General features: G+C 42.5%; 1 protein-coding gene and 1 long non-coding RNA gene across 6 annotated transcripts in view; one reads left to right on the forward strand and one right to left on the reverse strand.

The window, feature by feature from the left end:
* Positions 1-22,934, reverse strand: part of Spats2l (spermatogenesis associated serine rich 2 like) — a 167,798-nt gene that overhangs the window by 41,230 nt on the left and 103,634 nt on the right. For 3 of the 5 annotated variants that reach the window (XM_059278252.1, XM_059278251.1, XM_059278248.1), the window contains exons 5-7: positions 19,701-19,750; positions 17,387-17,642; positions 458-664 (exon numbers count right to left, since the gene is read on the reverse strand). In XM_059278252.1, the coding sequence (XP_059134235.1) occupies positions 458-664; positions 17,387-17,642; positions 19,701-19,750 (513 nt within the window). The remainder of the gene's footprint in view (positions 1-457; positions 665-17,386; positions 17,643-19,700; positions 19,751-22,934) is intronic. The other 2 variants (XM_059278250.1, XM_059278249.1) reach the window with 1 other exon arrangement.
* On the forward strand, positions 10,839-22,784 carry LOC131923276 (uncharacterized). The gene is made up of 2 exons (XR_009382561.1): positions 10,839-10,937; positions 22,382-22,784. It is a non-coding gene; the product is annotated as an uncharacterized LOC131923276 (long non-coding RNA).

Below are 22,934 nucleotides of genomic sequence, written 5' to 3' on the forward strand. Positions count from 1 at the left end.
TGTCAAACAGAAAATCCTTTCCGTGTTAGATTGCCTGAAAGTTCTAATACAGAACTGAGTTCCCACAGGGAAGACCATCCCTCAAGGAGGATCTATCAGGCTCTAGATTCATCTTCATCCACACAGGCCTGAATTTCATTTGCCTGGGAGGCACTAATCTGTCCTGCGCTTATACTGCTTCCGAAGTGACTGAGATAAACGACCACTCATCCATCCACAATGGGGGCAGAGAAGGGGATGAATTCCACCTCCGTAGTCCTAGACCTCTGAGACTGACTACATCTGCCTTTCCATTTTCCATCCAAGTGGATCACAGGGGGAAAAAATGAAGAAGAAATTCAATTGCATGTATGACCTCCTTTGCTAAGCAGTATTTTTCTTGAAAGTTCTGCCATCCTGGCACATTAATGTGTGTGCAGAATATGTTGAATCATCTGTGCAAAAGAAATCACTTTACCTCTTTTCTTTGCCAGCTCATCTGGCTTTATTTCAAGATGAGCTGCGGGGGCATTGGACTTAACAGGAGATGTTTTTGCCTTGGGTTTGCTTGGGTTACAAGGCTGCCCCGCTGACCACTGTAGACCATCTGACCTCTCTGATGGTCCATGAATAGGTTTGGGGTTTCCATCTAAGGACATTTTCTGCTGCAGCAGTCTGTTGCCTTCTGTAAGAGAACACCAAATAATGACTGTGAAGGGATAAGGTAAAAACACTGGCAGCAAAGTGATGGGGAATGGCAAGATTTCCGGTCTTGTTTCCAGGCTGGCAATAATGCCTTTCACTGCAAAACACTGAAGGAACTGTTTTATAGAATTCCCAGAAGAGCTGAGGTCACACCAGAAAGGGCCTTGGATTTAGAGTCAGAAGGCCTGGGTTTGTGTGTGGGCTCCGGTAACTGCTTGCAGAGAGATGTAGATAAGCTATTTCATATAGCCAAGCCCTACTTCCCTCACTTGGAACTATCTAGTAAGGTTATTATTAACAGGCTTGCAAGAGATAAGTATGATTCCCCATCTTCCTCTTCCCCCTATTCCAGTAAAAGCTTAGGCATCTTTCAGTGTGATATTGAAGTCATAAAAAGGCAACCCCCCCCCCCCATCTCCATTAATGCTTTGTGGTATTTCATTCTGAATTAACGAAGGCAAAAGAGTGATTGGAGATGGGGCAAGAATGAAGTGACAACAGGTAATATGATCATTTCATCTAATTTATGGAGGGATTAAATCAGGAAACACTATGGTAATATCAACTATGTTTAAAATCCAAGAGTTAGATTCTCTCTAGAGCCTTAATAGATGTGGCCATAAATTAGCAGCACACTGCTTTTGGCAACTCTTAAAGGTAGGTTCCTATGTAGTTATTGCTGGTGTGAATTAAATGGCATTGAAGGGCCTGGAAAGGAAATGTATCACTCTTTAGATTTTACCACAGGGAACTCCTTATGAAAAAACAGTGGCCAGTGTGCTGCTGAAGGCCAGGTTCATGGAGAAAGCTGTGGTGAGTGCAAAGAGTGCATTCTGGCTTAGAAGACTCCAAATTCTGAGATTCCCTGTACCTTGGACAACCTTGTAGGAATGTTTTCATCCACGTAGCTGGCTGTGGCTTATATGCATACAGAGTGGCATCCTCTCTTTGAAGCCAGGCCCCCTCCCTTTCTCAGGCAGTTACCCAACCCCTGCTTCTCCCTGCCCCTTGCTGCCTTCATACATTACATTTAACATAAGGCTTCTGTACCTGTCTCTCCCCATTGCCTTGCTGAGGCTGTGACCTCCTAGAGGGCAGACACTGAGTCTGATTCACTTTCTAAGCTCCAGTCCTTGTGTCTGGTTCAATAGCTTTCTGCGGAACTGTGATTGAGTTAAAGTACACTTAAAATGATTTCAGAGGGAAAAAAAAGAAAGGAACGAGGCACACCTTTCCTGACACTGTCACAAACATTACAGAGACTAGGGAAACGCGTGAGAGAACGCTGAGTCCTAGACAATTTGATTTCAGACATTAGCTCACTTATGATAAATATAATTTGACTCTAGTAGAATCCATCATTCATAACCTCTACGTCAAGGAGCTCCCCTGCACAATGAAAACTTTCCCGGAAGGGAAATTACAGTATACGATGAAAGGGCCAGCATAGGTAGTGAAGAGCTAGTAAACACTTGGATAGCATTTGTTGCAGTCATAGAATCGACTGAAACGGTGATGTGTAATTTCATCCTTAGTTACACTATCGTAGAACCTCACTGTATGAATGACAGCGGTTGTCAAACTTCAGTGTGAAGTGACTCTGCTCTGGTACTGACTGTTCACACAGCAAGTTCCTGTGGACCGTCTCCAGAGACTCGAGTCAGCAGTGGGCCCAGCGTTCCGCACCCCAGGTGGTTCTGAAGGAGCGGAGATGGGTAGACCCCACCCGATGACGAATTTATAAACATTGGTGTCGAAACAATGACCAAACCCACGTCGGTTCCAACTCACGCCTTTCCTAAATCACAGCTGAAATTCGCTCTTGGTGAGTGATTATAAACTCAGAATTCTAAATTCAGCATAGCAGGGTAAATCAGTTGCAGTCTTGGAAATATGGGGATGGATAGCCTAATGGAAATAATGACCTTAGGTAGAAGAACAAAAATTATTCCGTTAAGCTGCAAATGAATTTTAAACAGGAGACAAGCATGTAAATAAACATGAGCTCATTAACCTGGAGCTAAAAATACTTCGTTTGTGTGTCAGAGAATAATATGTGGGGTATTGATTCAGTTCACCACTCATCCTACAGATATTTATTGAGAAATTTGAATAGCAATATTTTTGCCTTCTGGAAAATCATTATTGGGGGAATCATTGAACACCGGGAGTATTTACAGTTCCCAGAGACCACTTGGATCTATCTGCACACTGGCTAGGTAGATTTGTCTATTAATATGGCAAAACTCTGGGATTCTCTCAGGGAGTTATACAGCCACAGCAGAATGATGTTCATTTTGACCACAAGTCCTGGATTTCTAGGAATACAATAATGGAAGTTATTTCCCAGACACAGTGATTTTCCTCGAGCATCAGATACACCATCAGGTCTCTCTCTGGAGTCCAGCTTTAAAATTCAACAAACCGGAGTTGATTCACACATGTACACTGTCAATTAGGTAGGCATTCCCCATATGTGGCTACTGAATAGCTAAAATGTGGCCTATCCAAATTGAGATAAGTCCTATAGGAAGCACATCTTGGCACAGTATCTTTTTCTTATGTGAATGGGTGTGAGGGTGTCAGATCCCCTGGAGCTGGAGTTATAGAGAGTTGTGAGCTGCTGGGAATTGAACCTGGGTCCTCTGGAAGAGCAGCCAGTGCTCCCAACTGCTGAGCCACCTCTCCAGCCCCCTGTACAGTATCCTTACAAGATCCTTTAATAAATATAAACATATTGAGACTGGAGGGTATTGCTCAGTGATATAGTACTTGCCTGGAATCTGCAAGGCCCTAGGTTGGATCTTCAGCATTGCAAGAAAGTAAATAAATATTGATTACATGTTAAAATCATCATATTTTAGATATATTAATTTAGATAATATATTACCCAAGTGAAATCGCCCTATACCTTTTAATGGGGCTATTAGAAAATATAAAATTACATATGTGCTTGCATTGCATTTCTATTGGCTGACACTAGTATAAACTGTAGGAAGCATGAGATGGATAGTTTACAGTGTTCCGTCACTACTAATCTATATTCTACTATGAGAGGGCATTTATTTCAGTCTGCACTTTCTACACGTGAAAGTGGTGACAGAGTGATACATGTCTTGCTTATCATCATCTGCTTGATATCTACTGCTACATGACAAACACTGAATGAGTGAATGAAACGTACACAGCAATGAGCCAGCATTGCTTCAGGGCTTCGCACAGCCGGGGTCATTCCAGTGATAGGGTACCTGGTCAGCTAGGAGTCTCCGTGACTTTAACATTCATCGAGGACTTGAGCCACAGCTGTGACATCTTAGAAAGAAATGTTATCGCTGGAAAGAGCCAATTTGCTAAGATTTCAGTAAAAATTGTTCATATTTTTACTTAATTCTTTCCCAGGTATTTATCTTAACAATGGCTCCCAGAGCCGGGTGGTGGTGGTGCACGCCTGTCATCCCAGCACTCGGGAGGCAGAGGCAGGTGGATCTCTGTGAGTTCGAGGCCAGCCTGGTCTACAGAGCTAGTCTAGGACAGGCTCCAAAGCTACAGAGAAACCCTGTCTCGAAAAACCAAAAAAAAAAAAAAAAAAAAAAAAGGCTCCCAGAAACGTCTGTGGTTTTGAACTTCATAATTACCAGAACCCCTTTTAAACTGAAAATACTTAGCACATCTTAATAGAGCTGGTGTATGACTTAGCTTTCTGATTCAAGTAGACTCAACAGACACTTCACATGGAGTGCCCTGATGTGTTAGCTCTGGCTTTCATATACAACACAAGTAAGTCGCATCTCTTTGCTCTTGACACTAATATGTAAAATGTCAAAAACTAATATAAGAATGGAAGAGCTTCGTGAGTCTGAGGTGACCTTCTTCCTCTGAATTGCTTCAGCAACACTCTTGGAATCAATTGACTATTTGCGTGGATTGGTTTCTGGACTCTGTTGTATCCACTGAGGTAGTTATCTGTCCTCACTTATATCTATATAAGAAGTACTAATATCAGATAATGTATGTTCTCCAGATTTGTTCTTTTTATCCTAAAGATTATTTTGTCTACCATAGGGTTCTTTGCATTTCAATATAAATCTAAGAATTAGCTTTTTCAATAAAAAAATTTCAATAAAATGTCTGGCAGAATTTTAGTTGAATTTGTGCTCAATCTAGAAGCCAATTTGAGAAAAAGCTGGCCTATTATCAAACTAGAATCCTTTGATTTTTTTTTTTTTTTTGGTTTTTCAAGACAGGGTTTCTCTGTGTAGCTTTTGGAGCCTGTCCTGGAACTCACTCTGTAGACCAGGCTGGCCTTGACTTCACAGAGATCCCCCTGCCTCTGCCTCCCGAGTGCTGGGATTAAAGGTGTGTGCCACCACCGCCCGGCAAGTCCTTTGGTTCTTAAAACATGATACATCTCATCATTTTTTTGAGCCTTTGAAAATTATCTTAATATTGTTTTAGTTTTGGGGTCTTAAATATCAATAGTCAAATTTATTCGTAGGTATTTTAGACTTCTTTTGCTTTAGTATGTAAGATCTTAATTTTTTTCAACTCCCAAATGTTGGTTACTATAATATAATATGGAAACACTAATATATATATGATATATATGTACACACACACACACACACACACACACACACACACAGAGGCCCCCACATCTTAGAACAACTGATGCCATGATGGAAGTACCATTCAGGCCTTGGAATCTAGCATGTATATAGGGAGCACCACCAGCCAGAATGAGAACAAAGACCTACTCCATCAAAGCCGATAGTTCTGGGAAAGTCCCTAAATGTACTAACACTGCTTTTTTGGCTTCTGTAGTTCTGCTTCTGGCTAACTGTCCTTGCTAACTGAGGTGTGTCAATCCAGGATTTGTTTTGTGTGCTTAAATGCCCATCCTGAGAAAGGCTCAGGACTGCAATCAGCTCCGAACACCCAGTGGGATCACTGGAAGGCTAGAAAAGACTTTCTATTGGCTTGAACTCATGTCCGAGGTGTCTTCTCTGGTGGATACCTCCTAACAGATACCTCACAACAATATTAAACTTATATCTAGAGATTTTTATGATCTATTAATAAACTGGTCTATTCTGATGAAAATGCAGATGTTCCTGAAATACTGGGTATATGGACCTATCAATCAAATTAGTTGATAGTATTGAGCAAACCTATGTTCTTACTGATATTTAATGTACTTGTCTCATCAATTAGTAAGAAAATAGTATTACATTCTACAACTATTATGGATTTGTCTTTCTTTAATTCCATCAATGCTGCTGCATAGATTTTGAAGCTCTGTAATTAGCTTTAGAGTTGTGAACTCTAGTTGATATAATGACTTATGGTGTCAGCATTTCTTGTATTGGAATCTCTTCCTCCAGTGCTAGTGCAGCCATACCAATCTTCTGCACTTAGCTATCTGCACATTGTAGTTTTCCTAGGCCCTACTTTTAATGCTACCTTTTACAATAATCACATATAGCTGGGTTTTCTCATCTATTCTGTCAATCTCTGCTTTTTAATTGAATTTTTAGTCCACTTATGTTTAATGTAATTAATGGTATTATTAGATTGTATCTACCACTTTGAGTTTATCTTAGTCTAAAAATTTAAAAACATTAGAGGTTATTGTAAGGATTACAAGATTGTATTAATAGTTTATCACAATGTCCTTTATAATAAACATGTGCTCCTTCATGAATAAATTAGGACCCATACAAGAGCATAAATCCACTTATCCACTTCTGTCAATACAGACACATGGGCTTGCATGATAAGATTTTCACCACGTATGTATTCAAATTCTAAATTTTCAAAAACCTCTTCTCTCTAGTTTTTATTGTGTGTAAATTTGATGCACTCATAAGAAAACAATAGGAAGCAGACTGGCAATTTAAATCTAACCTCAAGGAATGTAGTAAATATAGCAGCCCTAAAGTCATTATTTTAACTGATTAAAATGGTTTCAGAGTCTACCCCAAAGAGGATATTCCAATAAAGCATATTATCTGATCATGCTTAAGGGTTTTAAGGTAGTTTTTATCTGGAAAAGTTGATAAACAAAGCATAACTTTGTTGTTAGAAAATTAGGTTTAAAATTCCTAATGTCTGTGTCACTTAAAGCATGTTACCATGCTCTTAAAAATACTTAAGTAAATATAATTGCGTTTTATGATGATCGGTAATGTAACTGACAGTTCTTTGGTATCTGATCTTGCTGTTCTTAAATATTTATAATGAGAAATACAAATGGAAATCACCTTAAGAAATAATGTTTTTAAAAAACAGTGAGATTAATGCAACCTTTCTGAACAGAGACATATTAAGTAAGAACTTAGGCTCACATCCACATGTGTGCGTGTGTGTGCACACACAAATACACACACACACATACATACGCGCGCACACACACACTTTTAAATCCAATAATTACAGGGCTCAGGAATAATCAAATTTTTCCACAGAAGTTATGCACTACAGTGTTGTTTTAAGAGCAGACACAAACTGAAAGAATCAACACGGAAAACAATTTAGAAACAGTTAAAAGATGTGGCAGATTCATACAAATAATATAGCCATTAAAATGTAATGAAACACATGATTTTCTATAGTTAATACATGCTAATAAAAATGGTCTTCTCCCTCATCAGAGAAGCTTCCTTATGTAGCGGATGGCTGCTAATACTGGGACTCACAATGTCTCTAAGGAAGAGAGTCAGTGGCTACAGAGAGAGCTCATCCCTAAATGGACAGCTGGATATCACATTTCCAGCAAGGCTCAGGGAGCATTGTGGAAGAGGAGGTGGGAAGACAGCAAGAGTCAACGGTTGGGGAGGACTGCTTAGGAAACGGCAGTCTTGGACTCAGAGCAGCTACGGTGCAGACCCCACCTCAGCTAAGACACTACCTGCAGTGGATGGCCCAAGGGAAGGAGAGTCAGTCTCCTGCAATGCTATGGCCCACCACAGTCAGTTGCCTAAGATCCAGTGGCCACTTTACATTCATGCACATATGGGCATCACTGACAGGACACAGTGGGTTATGAAAAGGAAGACATAGAGTTAGGAGGGAGACGTAGGGGGTCTTCGGGCGAAACTGAAGGACTACAGTTTGGAGGTGAGTGTGCTCTGAATATACTGTTTTTGGAGCTGGACAGATGGCTCAGCCTCTGGGAGTACTCCCGGCTCTTAGAGAGGACCAGAATTCAGTTCCCACAACTGCCTGTAATTCCAGCTCCAGGGGATCCAACACCCTCTGCTGGCATCTGAGGGCTCCCGCACTCATGTACATATATCCAGACACAGACACACATGCATACACCTAACTATTTTAAGTCTTTAAATACACTGTACTCATGTATAAAATTACCAAAGAATAAATAAAAAATTAAAGAAAAATAGGTAAATGAAAAGCAGAATGTTGGGATGTGGTTGTACTATAACAGAATCTCCTGTCTGTCTGTTACCTGTTTGTTATATTCATAAATAAAAGATGAATACCCTGGGAAAAACAGTCTTAACGGGTACTTAATGATATGATGTAATGCTCATACTTCCACACTAAGTAAAACAGAATACTAAAACTGACATGCTATGTAATTATTTTTGTGGAAAGCCTGTGTATCTGTGCCCCTAAAGTAATTTTGAAATGGAATTTAACAGTGGTTGTTTTGGGGAGACAGGACTGATTTAATGGAATTTTCCAAATTTCCTCAATTAGGAGAAAATAATTTTAAATACGGAAACACAAACTCTACAATTGCCTCTAAAATGCAAAAGATAGTAACTTAAAATACGACTTCAGCAGGGCACAGGGTCCAGGACACACTCAACCTTTAGATCTGAGAACAAGAAAGACTTCCTCTGTACTCAAAGAAGTGAGACTTGTGTTTCACTTGTGTACAGTCTGCAGAAGGATCTGGTGGAGGGGGTGATGCAGGGGCTTCCTGAGTGCACTTCTGTCATAGTGAGAGAGAGACAGGATGGTGATTTGGGTGGGAAAAGAGAGGCAGAGACAGTGAGAAATGGATTAATGCTGTGAATACCTGAGACTGAAATTCAGCAAGTCTTGCTAGTAGATTGACAATGGGGGGGGGAGGATGGGGGGGAGAGAGGATAGCGGTGTGGGGGGGGAAGCAGGTGAGAGAGGGAGTTGTCCCGAGTGCTGCCTAGACTTCTGGCTTGCATGGATTATGAACTCAAAAAAAAAAAAAAAAAAGAGAGCCAAGCTTAAAATGGAGATCAAGAGTTGGTTTGGAGCATGTCATTGAAGAGCTCTGAATATCAAATATAGACCTAAAGTTCAGAGAAGAATACAGACTAGGAAGACTTGTGCGAGCCATATGGCATAACTAAAGCCAGGACATGGTCCAAATGACCTAAGGAGAGAGCCTATCTTTATATGACGAAGGACATGGGGCCAGCCAAGCCTTGAGGTTTATCAATCCAACAACCAGGCAGACTGACCCTCAAAGAAACTGAGAAAAAGCATTAAAGACATAGGGAAGGTAAAAGGGCTGCATCATTGAAGCCAAGATGGACAAGACACAGTGGGTAAAGACAGAGGAGTCAACAATGTTGCATCTGCTGAAAGGAAAAGATAAAGTCAGGATCCAAAGTCTGCTGGATTCAGCAGCTGGGAGGCCGCTGCAGACAGTGTTAGCGAGGAAATGGGCTGTAAGCCATCACAAACAGGCTGATGAGTGAGGTGGGGCTGATGAAATGGAGACACTGGGTAAAAATAACTCCTTTAAGATATTACAGAATAACAGTCTAGTGAGGAAACCTCAGGAAAGTTCTTCCTGTTCCAGCCACTGGCCAGTGATTTACAGTCGTCATCTCTTTTCCCATCTCTGCAGGACAGGGTGGTTAACAGATAGAGCAACTTTGCAGTAGAAATCAGAACATAGGGGTTATTCAGACGGAATGGCAGGTCTGCCCTTTTCCAAGTTTCCTTAGCAAATGTGGATAGGCATTATTACTCCACCCAAACCCCATGAAACCTGAGTGGCTTGGAGGCCATTAGAGCTGGCGATGTTCTGACCGGAGACACGTATTAAAAGAGAATAGATAATAACAACGGATCAAGCTGCCCAAGGCGGAAGACAGATAGGTTAAATCAGATGCACACCACTGTCTTAGCTCCTTGCAAGGCAAGTTCAACCCTCTTTGCACCTGACAGAGCCATTTAAAGCTTTGCTCAAAGAAAACCTCAAAACTTTTTTGTGAAATCCCTCCCTCTCTCTGTGTTCACTCTCCTCAAGTCCTTCTGTAACTGAAGTCACCACCTGAAGGTTCTGAAGGTAGGCTATTTAGAGGTGAGCTGCAATAGAGCGTGTTTTTGCGGGACAAGATATAACGTGTTTTGTCAGTGAGGAAGGGGAGAGAGGCCTCTGGGCCTCATCTGCTTATTAAACAGAGAAGCAGCTGAGGGCACTGGGTGTCCGGTGGCCTTGAATCACTACAGCCAGTGCCTAGCTAGGTCCATTTCTGCTCCAGACTGCCCAGGGACAGAAAGCAGAGATCTGAGTCAATGAGCATATAATTGAATGCTTCTCCTAAAATTACCTGTACATTTCAGCCCCAGGGCTGCTCGAAGAAGAGGCTAAGGCTGAGCATTGTATACCTCTCCATGGAAGCAAGCCAAGAACTTAGGTCTTAAAATAATTATTAAAGACAAACATGAAAGATAATTATGTGCTTTAAAATAACAACACAATGTATGTTTGTATAAGAGAGCATAATCTCTGCTCCATATAAAGAATTATGTCTTTAATTTTTCAGAGATAGCAAAAACCTATGATGATAATTACAAGGGCTTCTCTGAGGTGCTTACCAAGTGGAAACAAACAAACAAACAAACAAACAAACAAACAAACCTGGCTGTTGAGACCACTACGACCTGGCACGTGATACTGAAGTAACTGAATCTCAGCTTAAACATCTCCCCTTCACAGTATGACCTCATCAGAAGCCACCGCACATCCACCATGCCTTCCGATAAGTGTCCCTACATGCTTTTCAGAATCTCAGTTATCTTGGTAACTTAGTTTTATGTTGGCTTATCATCCATCTATTTTTCGCTACCCAACAAAGTACGTAAACTCCCTGGGAGCAAAGGCGTGGCCATCTGGTTCATCTTTAGAAAAAAAAAAAAAAAACACCCGGCATGCCTTGGATGCTTAGACAGATTTGCTCACTGAGAAAACCAGTGGACCATTGGTTTCCTCTCTGCCAGATGCTGTGTTGAGCACTGTATGTATTTCATTCACTGTTCACCCAAACCTTAAACAGTTAGATTTTTTTGTTGTTGTTTTGCAGGGGAGCAAAATGAAACACAGAGCAGATAACTTTTCCAGGGTCATATATCCAGTCATTGAACAAGGCTGAGGTTTGAACCCAGACATTTCCATTGCTAGGCACCCTGGTTCTTGCTCATGATACATTGACATTTGAGAAGAGGTACTATTGAAACAGATAGAACTTCACTCTCAAAGCTCTAGGCTAGCAGCTTTCTTGTTGATCTTTTCTAATCCTCTGGTCCAACACTGGGCTTAGAGGAGCAGGAGAGATCATGTTGAAGCTCCTGCCAAGAGTAACACGAAACCAAAAAAAAAAAAAAAAAAAAAAAAAAAAAAAAAAGTCGGCTTGGAAACCCTGTGGGGACCTCAGAACACAGACCTGTTCTGAGGTGTTTGGTGTTGCAGCGAATACAAAGGAAGGACACACAACCACATTGTAACAAAGCAAGCCCCTTTCTTTTTCCTTTGGTTTATTCCGCATGGAGAATGAGGAGGCAGTTCTAAGCTTAAGAGTTCTTATTGCAAAGGGATGGCAGATTCAGGGGCAGGGACAGTCTGCCCTCTGGGTTGTGGAAGCCAGCGAGCAGAGCAGGGAGCCCTCCGTCTGTGACTAACAGGAAAGGAAGATGTGGCCTCCCAGAATGCTTTAAGGATGAGAAACTGTAAAGCGAAGCTCCTGGTGGCCACAGCCCTCTTTCCCTCCACCGAGGGCATTCCTTCAGCTGGAGAAAGACGGAGGGGAATGTGATTTCCTGTCCTAGCCCAAACGCAGATAAGGCTTGAGAATCTGAGGCTCCTAAAACACAGCAGGAGGAAGATTTGGGGAAACTGGACCCTAAGGTGCTTTAGACATTTAGATTGGAGGCCTCAGGGGGTAAAAATTACTGTCTTTAGCACTGCTTTTGATAAAATAAACCTCTGTCCACTCTTTGCTTGACTCAGTATTTGGAAACAGGATGGTTTTGATTGGATTATGTAAAAGATCTAATTTGAGCTGTTAGCAAAAGTCCCGAAATACAGAAAGTACTACTCTCAGGCTTAAAGCCTACTCCTCAAATTCCACGCTACGTGCCGACACACGGCACTGTCCCAACAGACAGCGCTCTATTTACAGCCTAGAATGATGGTGCTCTGGGTGGTTATTTTTCATGTAGGAAGTCACACTCACACCCCTGAGCCACCTGCATGTATCTTAAAGCTAACTTTTCCCCGACCAGAATAATGATTCTGTTTAAGACTTTTAAAAAAAAGAGAGATCCTGCCGGGCGGTGGTGGCGCACGCCTTTAGTCCCAGCACTCGGGAGGCAGAGCCAGGCGGATCTCTGTGAGTTCGAGGCCAGCCTGGGCTACCGAGTGAGTTCCAGGACAGGCGCAAAGCTACAGAGAAACCCTGTCTCGAAAAACCAAAAAAAAAAAAAAAAAAAAAGAGAGATCCTGAATGTCAAGGTGTTATAAAAAGATAAAACACGCCTTGCACATGTCCATAGTCTGCTGCCCGGCGGGGCATTCAAGGCAGGTTTTGTGGAGGCAGTTTCATTACTGGAGAGCCTGATAAATGTGCCACCACTAGAAGCCTGGAGATTTCTTTCAGGCTCATGCTGTGAATCCACTCAAGCACAGAATATCATTATATGGCTTTGTTACCATTACTTTTTCTAATTTTTCAATTATACATTTTTCAAAATTTATTTTTAGGAATTAGAGAGCTCATGGCTTTAGCATTAATTCTTCATTACAATTTCGATGGACCTACTCGCGTCAAGTTTTGCCAAATACAGAAGGGTAAAGAGTAGTTCCTTGGCCTCTCCACCCAGGAGCCTGGGTTTCCCCATAAGAACAGGGTCTAAGGCTCCATCTTCTTCTCCTCAAAATGGGGCGCAGACTATACACATTCTAACCTTCACCTGTGATCTGTCTGTTAGTGGGCTCAGGATTTCTGATATATTGAACAAGCATCTTAGCGTCATTTAACAGTTTTGGCATCAACATCATGATGAGCCTTTATTATCTTTGGAAGGTAAAAACCTAACCAGTTACAAACTTATTTTAAAATTTATGATCATAACAGGTGGGACGCTAATGAAGTTAATGGTCAACCCAGAGGGACTCTCTTCCTTTTACAAACATACCTAATGACATTCCATCACTACTATTCATTCTTCAGTAAAAACGCTTACATAAAACATAAAGATCTGTAAGGAACCAATGACAGTAACAAATAATACCTTCAGGTTAACCTCAAAAGGACCAAAGGGATACGGGGATGGCATTTTGTGCAATCAAGAATTCTTCACAGTGAGCCGCATGCTGGTGCTTATCAAGCCCCCTTGCACACAGAACAGCCTCAGCTGGCACTTAACTGTCAAGGCCGCTGCCCATCCACAGTGAGGTAAAGGGCTTCTGCCTGGCACTTACTCCAATGGCTTGACAGACTTACTGAAACTGGGTAGGACAGAGGCATAAATGATGAGTAAATAAGCAAATCTATGTGCTAGGCTTTTCGTTTATGATTGATATCAAAACAGCAGCCTGAGTAATTAGATTTTGAAAGTAATTCGTGTGAAAGCAATAACAAGTAAAGCTGGGAATCTGCCATTCGATTATTTAATTTCTTTCTCCTGTCCTGACTATAAATCAAAAACATTTTAAAAGCTGAATTAAAAATTCCTGGAGAATTTGGATTCAAAAATGCACTAGGTTATTTTCATTGCGACCACTGTTTGGTTTTAAGACAGTGTCGTGTAGTTGATAAGGGTGACTGGCCATAGCACTATGAATGGGGTTTGTAGGAAATGGGAAGAAAATTAAGGCTGGATGAGCAATTTAAAGACTTACTAGTGTGATACGGAGTGTCATGACCTGGTGTCTCCTCATCGTATTCCTCATTTGGTACATACCACCATGGGGTTTTGTTTGTATTTTGGCCTCTTCTGCTAGACTGAAATCCTAGGCAGGGATATGTTGTGGAACAGTCTTTTTGAGAGGACACTGGGAAGAAGAAGGGCAGAGATGCCAAGACATACAGAGCAAGTAGTATGGGCATTACAAAGTAAAGGTAACTGAGCCACATAAAAGAATATAGATTAAAAGATATGGGTTAATTTAAGTTATAAAAGCTAGTTAGAAACAAGCCTAAGCTATCGGCCAAACTTTCTTAATTAATAATGTCTCCATGTGGTTATTTGGGAGCTGGCAGGTGGGACAGAGGAAGACTCATCACAGGGATAATATCTTACTCATCTTTGGCTTGTCACAGGACATCAATGCCATACCAGCAGCAGGGGTACAATGGACGAGGGTGCTGAGCAAAATCCTCCTCACCGCTTCTCAACCTTCCCCGCCTTCTCCATCGCCTTGTCCCTAGATCTCTCCATGCCCACTAATCTATGACCATCTCAATTGCTCAGATGGAGGTGGTATCTCTGCTCTCCAAACCTGAAATCCACTGTGTGCCGATAGCCTTTGCTACAGGAATATCAGAGTCCTGCAGAGCTTACACCACAGGCATCCTCCTCAGAATCTACCGGGCACTCAGGACTCAACTAAGAGTCCTCCATGAGTGGACTGTACCAGCCCTCCTGGTGTTGGCTGTGGCACTCAGCACCCCATCAGACTGCATGTGTCGTACTTGTGTTCTCAGAGATTTTACAGGCACATCTATTTACTTTGGGACACTTCCTTCATATAGTAAATATAAAGATGCACTGTCCACAACATCCAGCTGGATATGGCCTTTTCCATCTTAAGTACAAAGTGACTCATTGTAAGTGTGAACATCTGGCCACTTTATACGGCTTCCCGGTTCACCTAGTCAAAAAGGTCTCAGATCTTTATTGAAATTCTTTTTCCACAGGTCCCATCACATATTAATTTTATTTTTAGGATTTGTTATAACCATGGGGTAGTGGGCCATTTTATTATTGAGATCTTTGGTTTGAATGGGTCCCCGAAAGGGCTGTAAAGTTAATTCCTAATACTGAGTGTTGAGAGGTAGGCCTTTATGGTATGATTGGGTCACGAGGACTCCATGCTTATGACTAGATTACAGTTGTTCTAGTGGTGGATTAGTAGTCTATCCTCTTCAACCCTCTCATCTCTTTTTTTCCCAGTGTTTGGCTTCCCAGTGTCTAGAACCATGAGCCAAATACGCTTCTATTGTTTATAATTTCCTATCTATGGCTTTCTGTATTGCTGCAGTAAGAAACAAACCCAAACAGTTTTCTTATATTACCATAAAAGGAACAGGACAGTAGAGAAGAAAACCATGCATCCAAAGAGAGACAGTGTATTAAGGAGTAGCCTTCTCCCATGCTCACAGTATCAGGGCTAGCTCGCCCACACCTCGGCCAATGGGGTTGGTTCTGTTGTGCTACCCATGTGAGTGCAGGGCCTGCTCTCCCAAGTGTTGCCGCTGGTGGTAGACCTCAGGGTCAGCTCTTCCACCTGCCTCAGGCGTTGATGGGTAGGGGTGGGCCCCCCCACCCACCCTCCAATCCGCCCATACCGCCACATGACAGATGAATAATTGAGTAATGGGGACAGCTCTCCCATACTCACAACTTTGGGGCTTGCTCACCCACACCTCTGTCAACAGGACTGGCTCTATTGTGCTGCTCAGGCCAATGGATACTTGTGAGTAAAGACATATGCACAAAAGGGTTTACTGTGTGACTCACTGTGCCACACACAGTTTCCATGACGAGATTTTTCTCCATTTTTTCTTTTTTCTCTTATATTTTATGGGGTGGGGGTGGTACAAGGGCAGAGGGCAGATACAAGGGATGGGAAATGAATGAGATCCAGATGCATGATGTGAAAGACATAAAGAATAAATAAGAAGAACGTTAAAAAAAAAAAGCAGCCTTCTGGGGCTGGTGAGCTAGCCCAGTGGGTAGGAGTACTTCCTGTGTAAACCTGAAGACCTGGGTTTAATCCTCAGGCCCTACAGAAAAAGCTAAGGATGGTTGAGTGCATGTAAAACCCCTGTGCATGGTGGGCAGACAGGAGGATCTCTGGGGCAGTGAGAGGCTCTCTCTCAAAGGAATAGGTGGAGAGTTACAGAGCAAGAGAGAGTCCTTACAACCTCCTCTGGCCTTACTTCATACTGGCATGCACACCTGCACACACATGTGTACATATAATGCACACACACAAGTAGACTTCTGAAGTTACTTTATAGCTGCCGCACAGATGATTAATCCACATTCTAATACCCTGAATTTTCCAGTCCACCATATAAAAGGAGATAAAAGAATCTGGTCCAAGAAAAGAGTTTAATAACGTTTTCTCTTGTCATAAATTGTGTTTTCCTTATCCCAGGGTGGGGGGGAAGTGTCTCTTCAAACTAGCCTTACCTAGTCCCCCAGGGTCCTAACATGGACTAGTTGTGAGGGACTGGGAGTCCGTGTCCCTGAGAGGCAGGAGAGGGAGACAGGGTGTGACTAGGTAAACATGATAGTGAGTGGCCCCTTCCTCACCCTCCTGACCCAAGAGAAAAGTCTGGCAGCTTAAAACAAGGGTCCTGAGGGGTTTTCCTCCTGCCTTAGGGTCCCTGCTGAGGGATGGCTGGACAAGTTCAAGGTTGGGTCAGGACACGTTTTCACAACAGGTGTGGGCCATCAGCTCTCCTGCCTCCTTCAAACTGAACAACCCTAAATCAGGGGAAGAAGACCCTTCAAAGATGTAAAAACAAAACAAAACAAACAAACACAACCAACCCTTAAGAGAAGCTGGGCTTCAGTTTCCAAGTCCCCCTCTGCTGTGTAGAAGGTCTTTGGCTCTGTGTGCTTTCTATCTATGTGTCTCCTCCTCACCCCTAATAAAAACTTTTCTTGGGGTTGGGGATTTAGCTCAGTGGTACAGCGCTTGCCTAGCAAGCACAAGGCCCTGGGTTCAATCCTTAGCTCCAAAAAAAAAAAAAAAAAAAACAAAAAAACCAAAAACCAAAAACCCAAAACCAAAACCAAAACCAAAACTTTTCTTTATTGGCCAATTCTGCTGATCCACTCTGCTGTGCTTTAAAATTTCCATGCTGTTACATGTTAACGCTCAAGATATTTCCTGCCTTTGAATTCTTTAGCTGGCATAGAAAATGAACCGATCAAGAACCGTAGACAATAACAGAACCATGGAGCTTTTTAGCGGGGTGGGGGTAGGGGGTGGGGATCCTCCCAGTCAGTGCAAGGACAGACTGAGCATCTCTCGATGGTCTTGTTGTACTACCTGGCTTCAGGACTCACTGGTATCTACATGCTAGCAGCTCAGACTTTCTCATCCTGTGCAGCAGCAGCAGCAGCAGCAGAAGCAGCCATTGTTTCAAGGCGTTACCTCTGCATGTGTGAGTGCGTTTGTGTGCCTGTGTGTGTCCATCATGTTAAGCAAGTATACTTAGGAACAACTGACCTGTGACCCCGCGAAGAGCCCTCGGTGGTTCCTCCAGTATTGAGATCTTTTTCTCACGTGGCATGAGGGCCAGTTTTTCTCTGGCAGAGTCAGGGGATGAGGTGTCCTTCTCACAGCCGTTCATGTGCCCGTTCTGCATCAGTGGTACCTGCGGCGGCGGCGGCTGCAGGGGCCCCACCTCCGGTCTCTCCACCTTGTCCTTAGCGTCTTTGTTGCCTTGATGCTGCTTGGATTTGCTCCTTTTCCTCTTATTGTTCTACGTCAGAAACAAGGGGGAAAAGAGCTGTGTTCGGCAGAGGCTCCTGAGCGCAGAGTAACATAAGACAATCATCCGGACGCCTGGCGTTTAATACAATGGGTGAACACACATTTTTATTAAACACCCAGATTAATCTAAATATTGTGCTTCTAAAGTAAGTTGTTTTGAACTTTTACCTTGCAATTGTAGTAACCAAAAAGTGCAAATAGCTCCACATTGCATTTTATACCAAGTGTTTTAGACTCTCAGAGTTTTACTGTATTTCTCCTCATAGGCTTGGTCACTGAGTATATAACAGCATCCAGGAAGTGAAGAAAATGTTCCTAGTTTGCAGACCCATTTTTCTTGAATTTGCACATGCTCTCTGTCTCAACATTTATTGTGTTACAAAGCACAGGTGGACTTCAGGGGACAACTTGCAGGAGGAGGTTGTCTCCTTGCACCATGGGGATCCCAGGGTACCAACTCAGGAGGTCAGGCTTGGCAGCAAGTGCCTGTACCTGCTAAGCCATTCCAGGAGCCCTTGACTTTGGTATTTTTTTTTGTATTTGGTATTCAATGCACTTAATGATCAGGGTCGCACACACCTGACCCATCGGAAAGTATGTCCCACCCGTGGAATCCAGGCATGCCTACAGAGCACCAGGGTGGTTTCCCCCTCCAGTGCACTTAGAGACCTAAAGAACATGCTTCACCCTCTTTAGCTTCCCCACTTTCTTCTCCTTTGAAGTCACAATCATGTCCCAGCTCTTCTGAGTGGGAGATTTGTATTGCTGAGCACAGGCAAAAAAAAGGGACAGTGGAGACTCATCTTACCCCATCTCTTCCCCAACAAACCCCACCACTGACTTCTGGAGTTCAAGCCCAATGTCCATTGGGTTGGGTCTGGAGACCATTTCCTTACTGAACCCCTAAGAGGAACTCAGCAAGGATTCGGGTCTGCAGCTGCGGTTTGTGCCCGCCTCCCAAATCAGAGAAATTTCAAGCCCAAAGCACACATCTGAAAGTTTTCCATGTAAAGATAAATGCCGCCTTTCAGCCACTTGCAAATCATCCCTATCTCCCAGGGAAGCCTGGGAAAGCTATGATTAAAGATAAGCAGACAGTGTCACACATGGCGGCCAACAAAACAGGGGGACATCTCCTAATTCTCCCTCTTCAACACGGAACTCCAAGGAGAAGAGCAGCACAGGCCGAGTCCAGCACTTTCTGTGATCTTGGGACTGTATGAAAGCAGCAACAAGGCTTTTTCATTTGCTCAAAACCCGTTTCCCACACCTGTGATCTTTGGGGGCAGGGTGGGTTGGCGTCTTATGTCTATGAGAAGCAGAGCACAGGGCTGTGTGGTGCCCGTGTGGAAATACAGGGCTGGGTGGCTGTGCAGAGGAGCAGACTTTCCCGTGTGTGTGTGTGTGTGTGTGTGTGTGTGTGTGTGTGTGTGTGCGCAAACACACCATGCCTGTGCCCGGGAGCCACACAGCCTGTGACTAGATGGGGCAGAGTTGTCATTTGAACAGGACAGAGGAAAATCTCCCCAGTGCTGTCAAGGAGCAGGTCAGGAGCGCTCCAGAAGGACCGTCGCTCTCTACGGTTTTAAGGCATTTTCTCTTTTCATTAAAGACTGACTTCAGGGGAAAAGGTCCCTTTGGATAGAGATTTTTCAGTTGGAAAAAAAAAAAGTGACAATACATTTAGAGCGTTTAAAGTATCTTTAAAGCACCCCTTAATTTTTTCCTTTGTGCCATGGGATATGCTTAGGCAAGTTAACATCTTCTCTACTTTGAATTCTGACTCGGGGCTCCCCTTACTACTTATAAAGAAGCACAGCTCTGGCGCTCCTTAAGCACACCTGGTGGGTAAAAACACTGGACAGAAAATAAGGCCGTTAGGAGTGAGAGTGGCTGGTAAGGAAGGCAGGCATGGATTCGGAAGCTTTCCGGGTGTGCGCATTAACAAGTTTGAATGAAGCACAAAACTGGCAGCTTTGTTGAAACGGTAACAACACTGAAGCTTGGACTGGAGATGTTACTAATTCACCACCACCCTTAATCTTACCTTCTTTTTTCCTGTCATGTTCCATTCTTTAAGAACTTGAATTGCGCTGCCTAGATAAAGAGAAAGAGTCTTCAACAAATATCCACACAATAAAGGCGACAGAAAATTCATCTGTGCCGGGGTAGCAAGGGGGTGGGGGGAGGCGGGGCAGACTTCTTCATTTGTTTTGATACAGCCTACCTTAATAAAAATGCCAGTTTCGTTTCTCATTTCCAAGATTTTCATTTAATTCACTGCACAGCCTTGGTTTTTATAAAAGTATTAAGCCCTACTTCACGAAGCTTACTCTTTTTTTTTTTATCGTGATATTGTCTTAGGGAATATGAAATATATCTTGAGAATTTTCTGATAGCTTCGTTGCCACAGGTAGAATTAAAATTGTTCTGTTTGATATATGAATAAAGTTTTATAATCTTCTGAAGCAAACACGGGATTTTCTGTGTTATTAACCACGACAGCCGGACCTTTCTGTATGGCCCTCCTTTCTCCATTTTCACTCTCACTCAGTAGGTTCAAGACTTGCAGGGGGCTGAGGAGGACAGAGCCTGGGATAAGCTTCTCTCCATCCACCAGGAAAGGATAGAATGTGTTCTTTACAAGGCTTCCAGTTCAAAACCAACCAAGTTCATTATATGACTAATGGTCGCCCAGTCACATCCATAACCTTGACCTGATGGAGTTAAGAAACATGTCATCACTATCAGCTGTGGTCAGTTTCCACACACTTTAACAAATGTATTCCAACTTTCTGGGAGGGAGTTCAACAGTTCCTGATAGTGAAGGGTCAGGTGACTGAATATAAGCAGGTACTTCCTCGAGGGAGCGGGTCCCAAGAAGTCCAACAATTTGAAGCATATTCTCAGATCCCATGACACCGACAGCTGTTGACAAGGCATTGGCTAACCAGATATTAGCTTCAAACTGGTCTCTATGGTGAATTTCAAATTAGTAGGCTGCTGCTATGGAGGGCGCTAACAGACAAACTGAAGGCTATGGTGTTGACACAGACTGACCACTCCTGTCTATCCGGAGTTTCCGATTCAGCTCCCTCCTTGTCTTGTTTAAGTTGCATGCTTTGGAGATAACAAGGCTGCACTCAAAAGCAAACTAGAATTTACACTTTTTCTTTTCTTTTTCTTTTCCTTTTGGTTTTTTGAGATAGAGATTCTCTGTGTAGTCCTGATTGTCCTGGAACTCGCTCTGTAGACCAAGCTGGCCTCGAACTCACAGAGATCCACCTGCCTCTGCCTCTCAAGTGCTGGGATTAAAGGCGTGTGCCACCACGCCTGGACATGTAGTTACACCTTTTATTAACTGGGTTGGTTTTTCTCTAATGTGCCCAAGGAGTTAATATTTGTTAACAGTTTCCTGGTATGGGGCATTTCTTGTTTGTTATTTATCAGAGTCATTCTTACCATCAGGCTTCTACTTTCTAAGTAAAGTTAAACTTTAAAAAACATTAAAAGCTGTTCTCATCGGAAGGCAAGCTGTGGCTTTTGCACTCATTAGTCTCATTTTCGTATTTTGACATCAATCTTATTTTTAATTTGGACGATGAACTTACACAGAGTAATTATCAAGAAGTACTCTTATTTACAAAGGATTTTGAAAGTGTTGTTATTAAATCTTAACTGTGTCAAAGGTGCTTGGAGGTGTTTTCTATAAGCCATTTGGATTAGTGATTTCAGTGTGGCCCACAAAAGACACTCAACAGATTCTTTTTTTTAAAACTCTTACTGGGTTTTAAGCAACTTTTCTCATTGGTTTACACCTAAACAGATGAGAATCGTCAGCAATCAGTGAGCTTTATGGGGTCTTGACATGGACAAACAGAACTCCAGAAGCAGAGCCTTGCATTCAAATTCCCCCAGTGTTGACTACAGTCCATCACAGACGGCCTCTGTGCATCTTATCAGGGTCACACTGTAGCAGAAACCCTCCAGAATGGGAAGTGGGGGTGGAAAGGGATGGGACAAGCAGCCCCAAACATTTCTCTGAACCTTTTCTCATGCACGTGATGTGGCAAGGGAAACTCGACAGAAGAATTTTGAATTTCTCAGTTAGGATGTGCATATTTACAAAATTTAAATAGGGTGTGTGTGTGTGGCAGGGAGCAAGTCACTTCTACCATTTTAGCCTACTGACTGAAGATTGTACATCGGAATCTTCATAGTGTACGTAGTGAAGGAAGCAGGGCAAATAGTGAGAAATTTCACATAGCAGATTTGCTTGCAGGTTTCTAAGAATGATCATCATCTGTTCATTTAATTAGGACCTGAAGCCTCAAGCACCGATACAGAATGTGAGTACAGTGCTTGGCTCCTGGATCTTGCCCTAAAATGCTATTATACTCAAGAATATAGAATGCTATAGAAACTCAAGAGGGTCATTCCACTCCTCACAAGTTAAGGAAATCATTCTGTCCTTGACACAGTGTGAAGAAGGTATAGCTGAGCTACGTGCTGGCAGGTCTTTCCCAGCCATATTTGTCAGGTTGAGTTTAGCTAGTCCATTATTTACAGAATAGAAAAATATGCCAGGAAACAAGGCATATAATGAGCATGACAAGAAAGAGTTCTTTATTCAAAATAAAACATTAAGAAAGAAAATTTCTTTATAATTTACAGAGAAGATACCCAAATTTGTAAATGTATAGGATAAACATTTTTTTTTTTTTTCAGATCTGGGATTCTACAGTACCACTTCATCAAGGCACCTGATAAAAAAACAGAATTTTTCCTAAGAAACCAAAATCAGTTAAGAGGTAGATGAATTGATAGTATGATTGACTGAGTGATATAACTGTTGTGAACAAAAACCATTACAATGAGGAATTCAGGCCACTTGGACTAGCCAAGCATGGGATTTCGGGGTCACAGCTATGACACTCGGTAGACTTCTGCTGGCTGACGAGAAAATGCCTTTCAGGTCAGCAATGTCCTCTCCTCACAAGGACACCATCAAATAAAGGACATTCTTAATAAACTGAAAGAACTGGCAGAGAAACCAGTGGCTTTATAATTAGTGGCCTTGAGGTCTTTACAGCCTCCCTTATTTTAAATGACAGGAAAAGACCTTTCTGTATTCTGCTCTTACAATGTCCATGTTCTTTTGAAGTCTATTGTACTTTTTAGTTCCTTTATTTGTTTTGTTCCTTGAGACAAGGCTTCACTATGAAGACCTGACTGGGTCTCATCATGTATCCTTACCTGATCTGGAGCTCACTATGTAGAC

The sequence above is a fragment of the Peromyscus eremicus genome, chromosome 13 (genome assembly GCF_949786415.1).
Source record: "Peromyscus eremicus chromosome 13, PerEre_H2_v1, whole genome shotgun sequence".
Lineage (NCBI taxonomy): Eukaryota > Metazoa > Chordata > Mammalia > Rodentia > Cricetidae > Peromyscus > Peromyscus eremicus.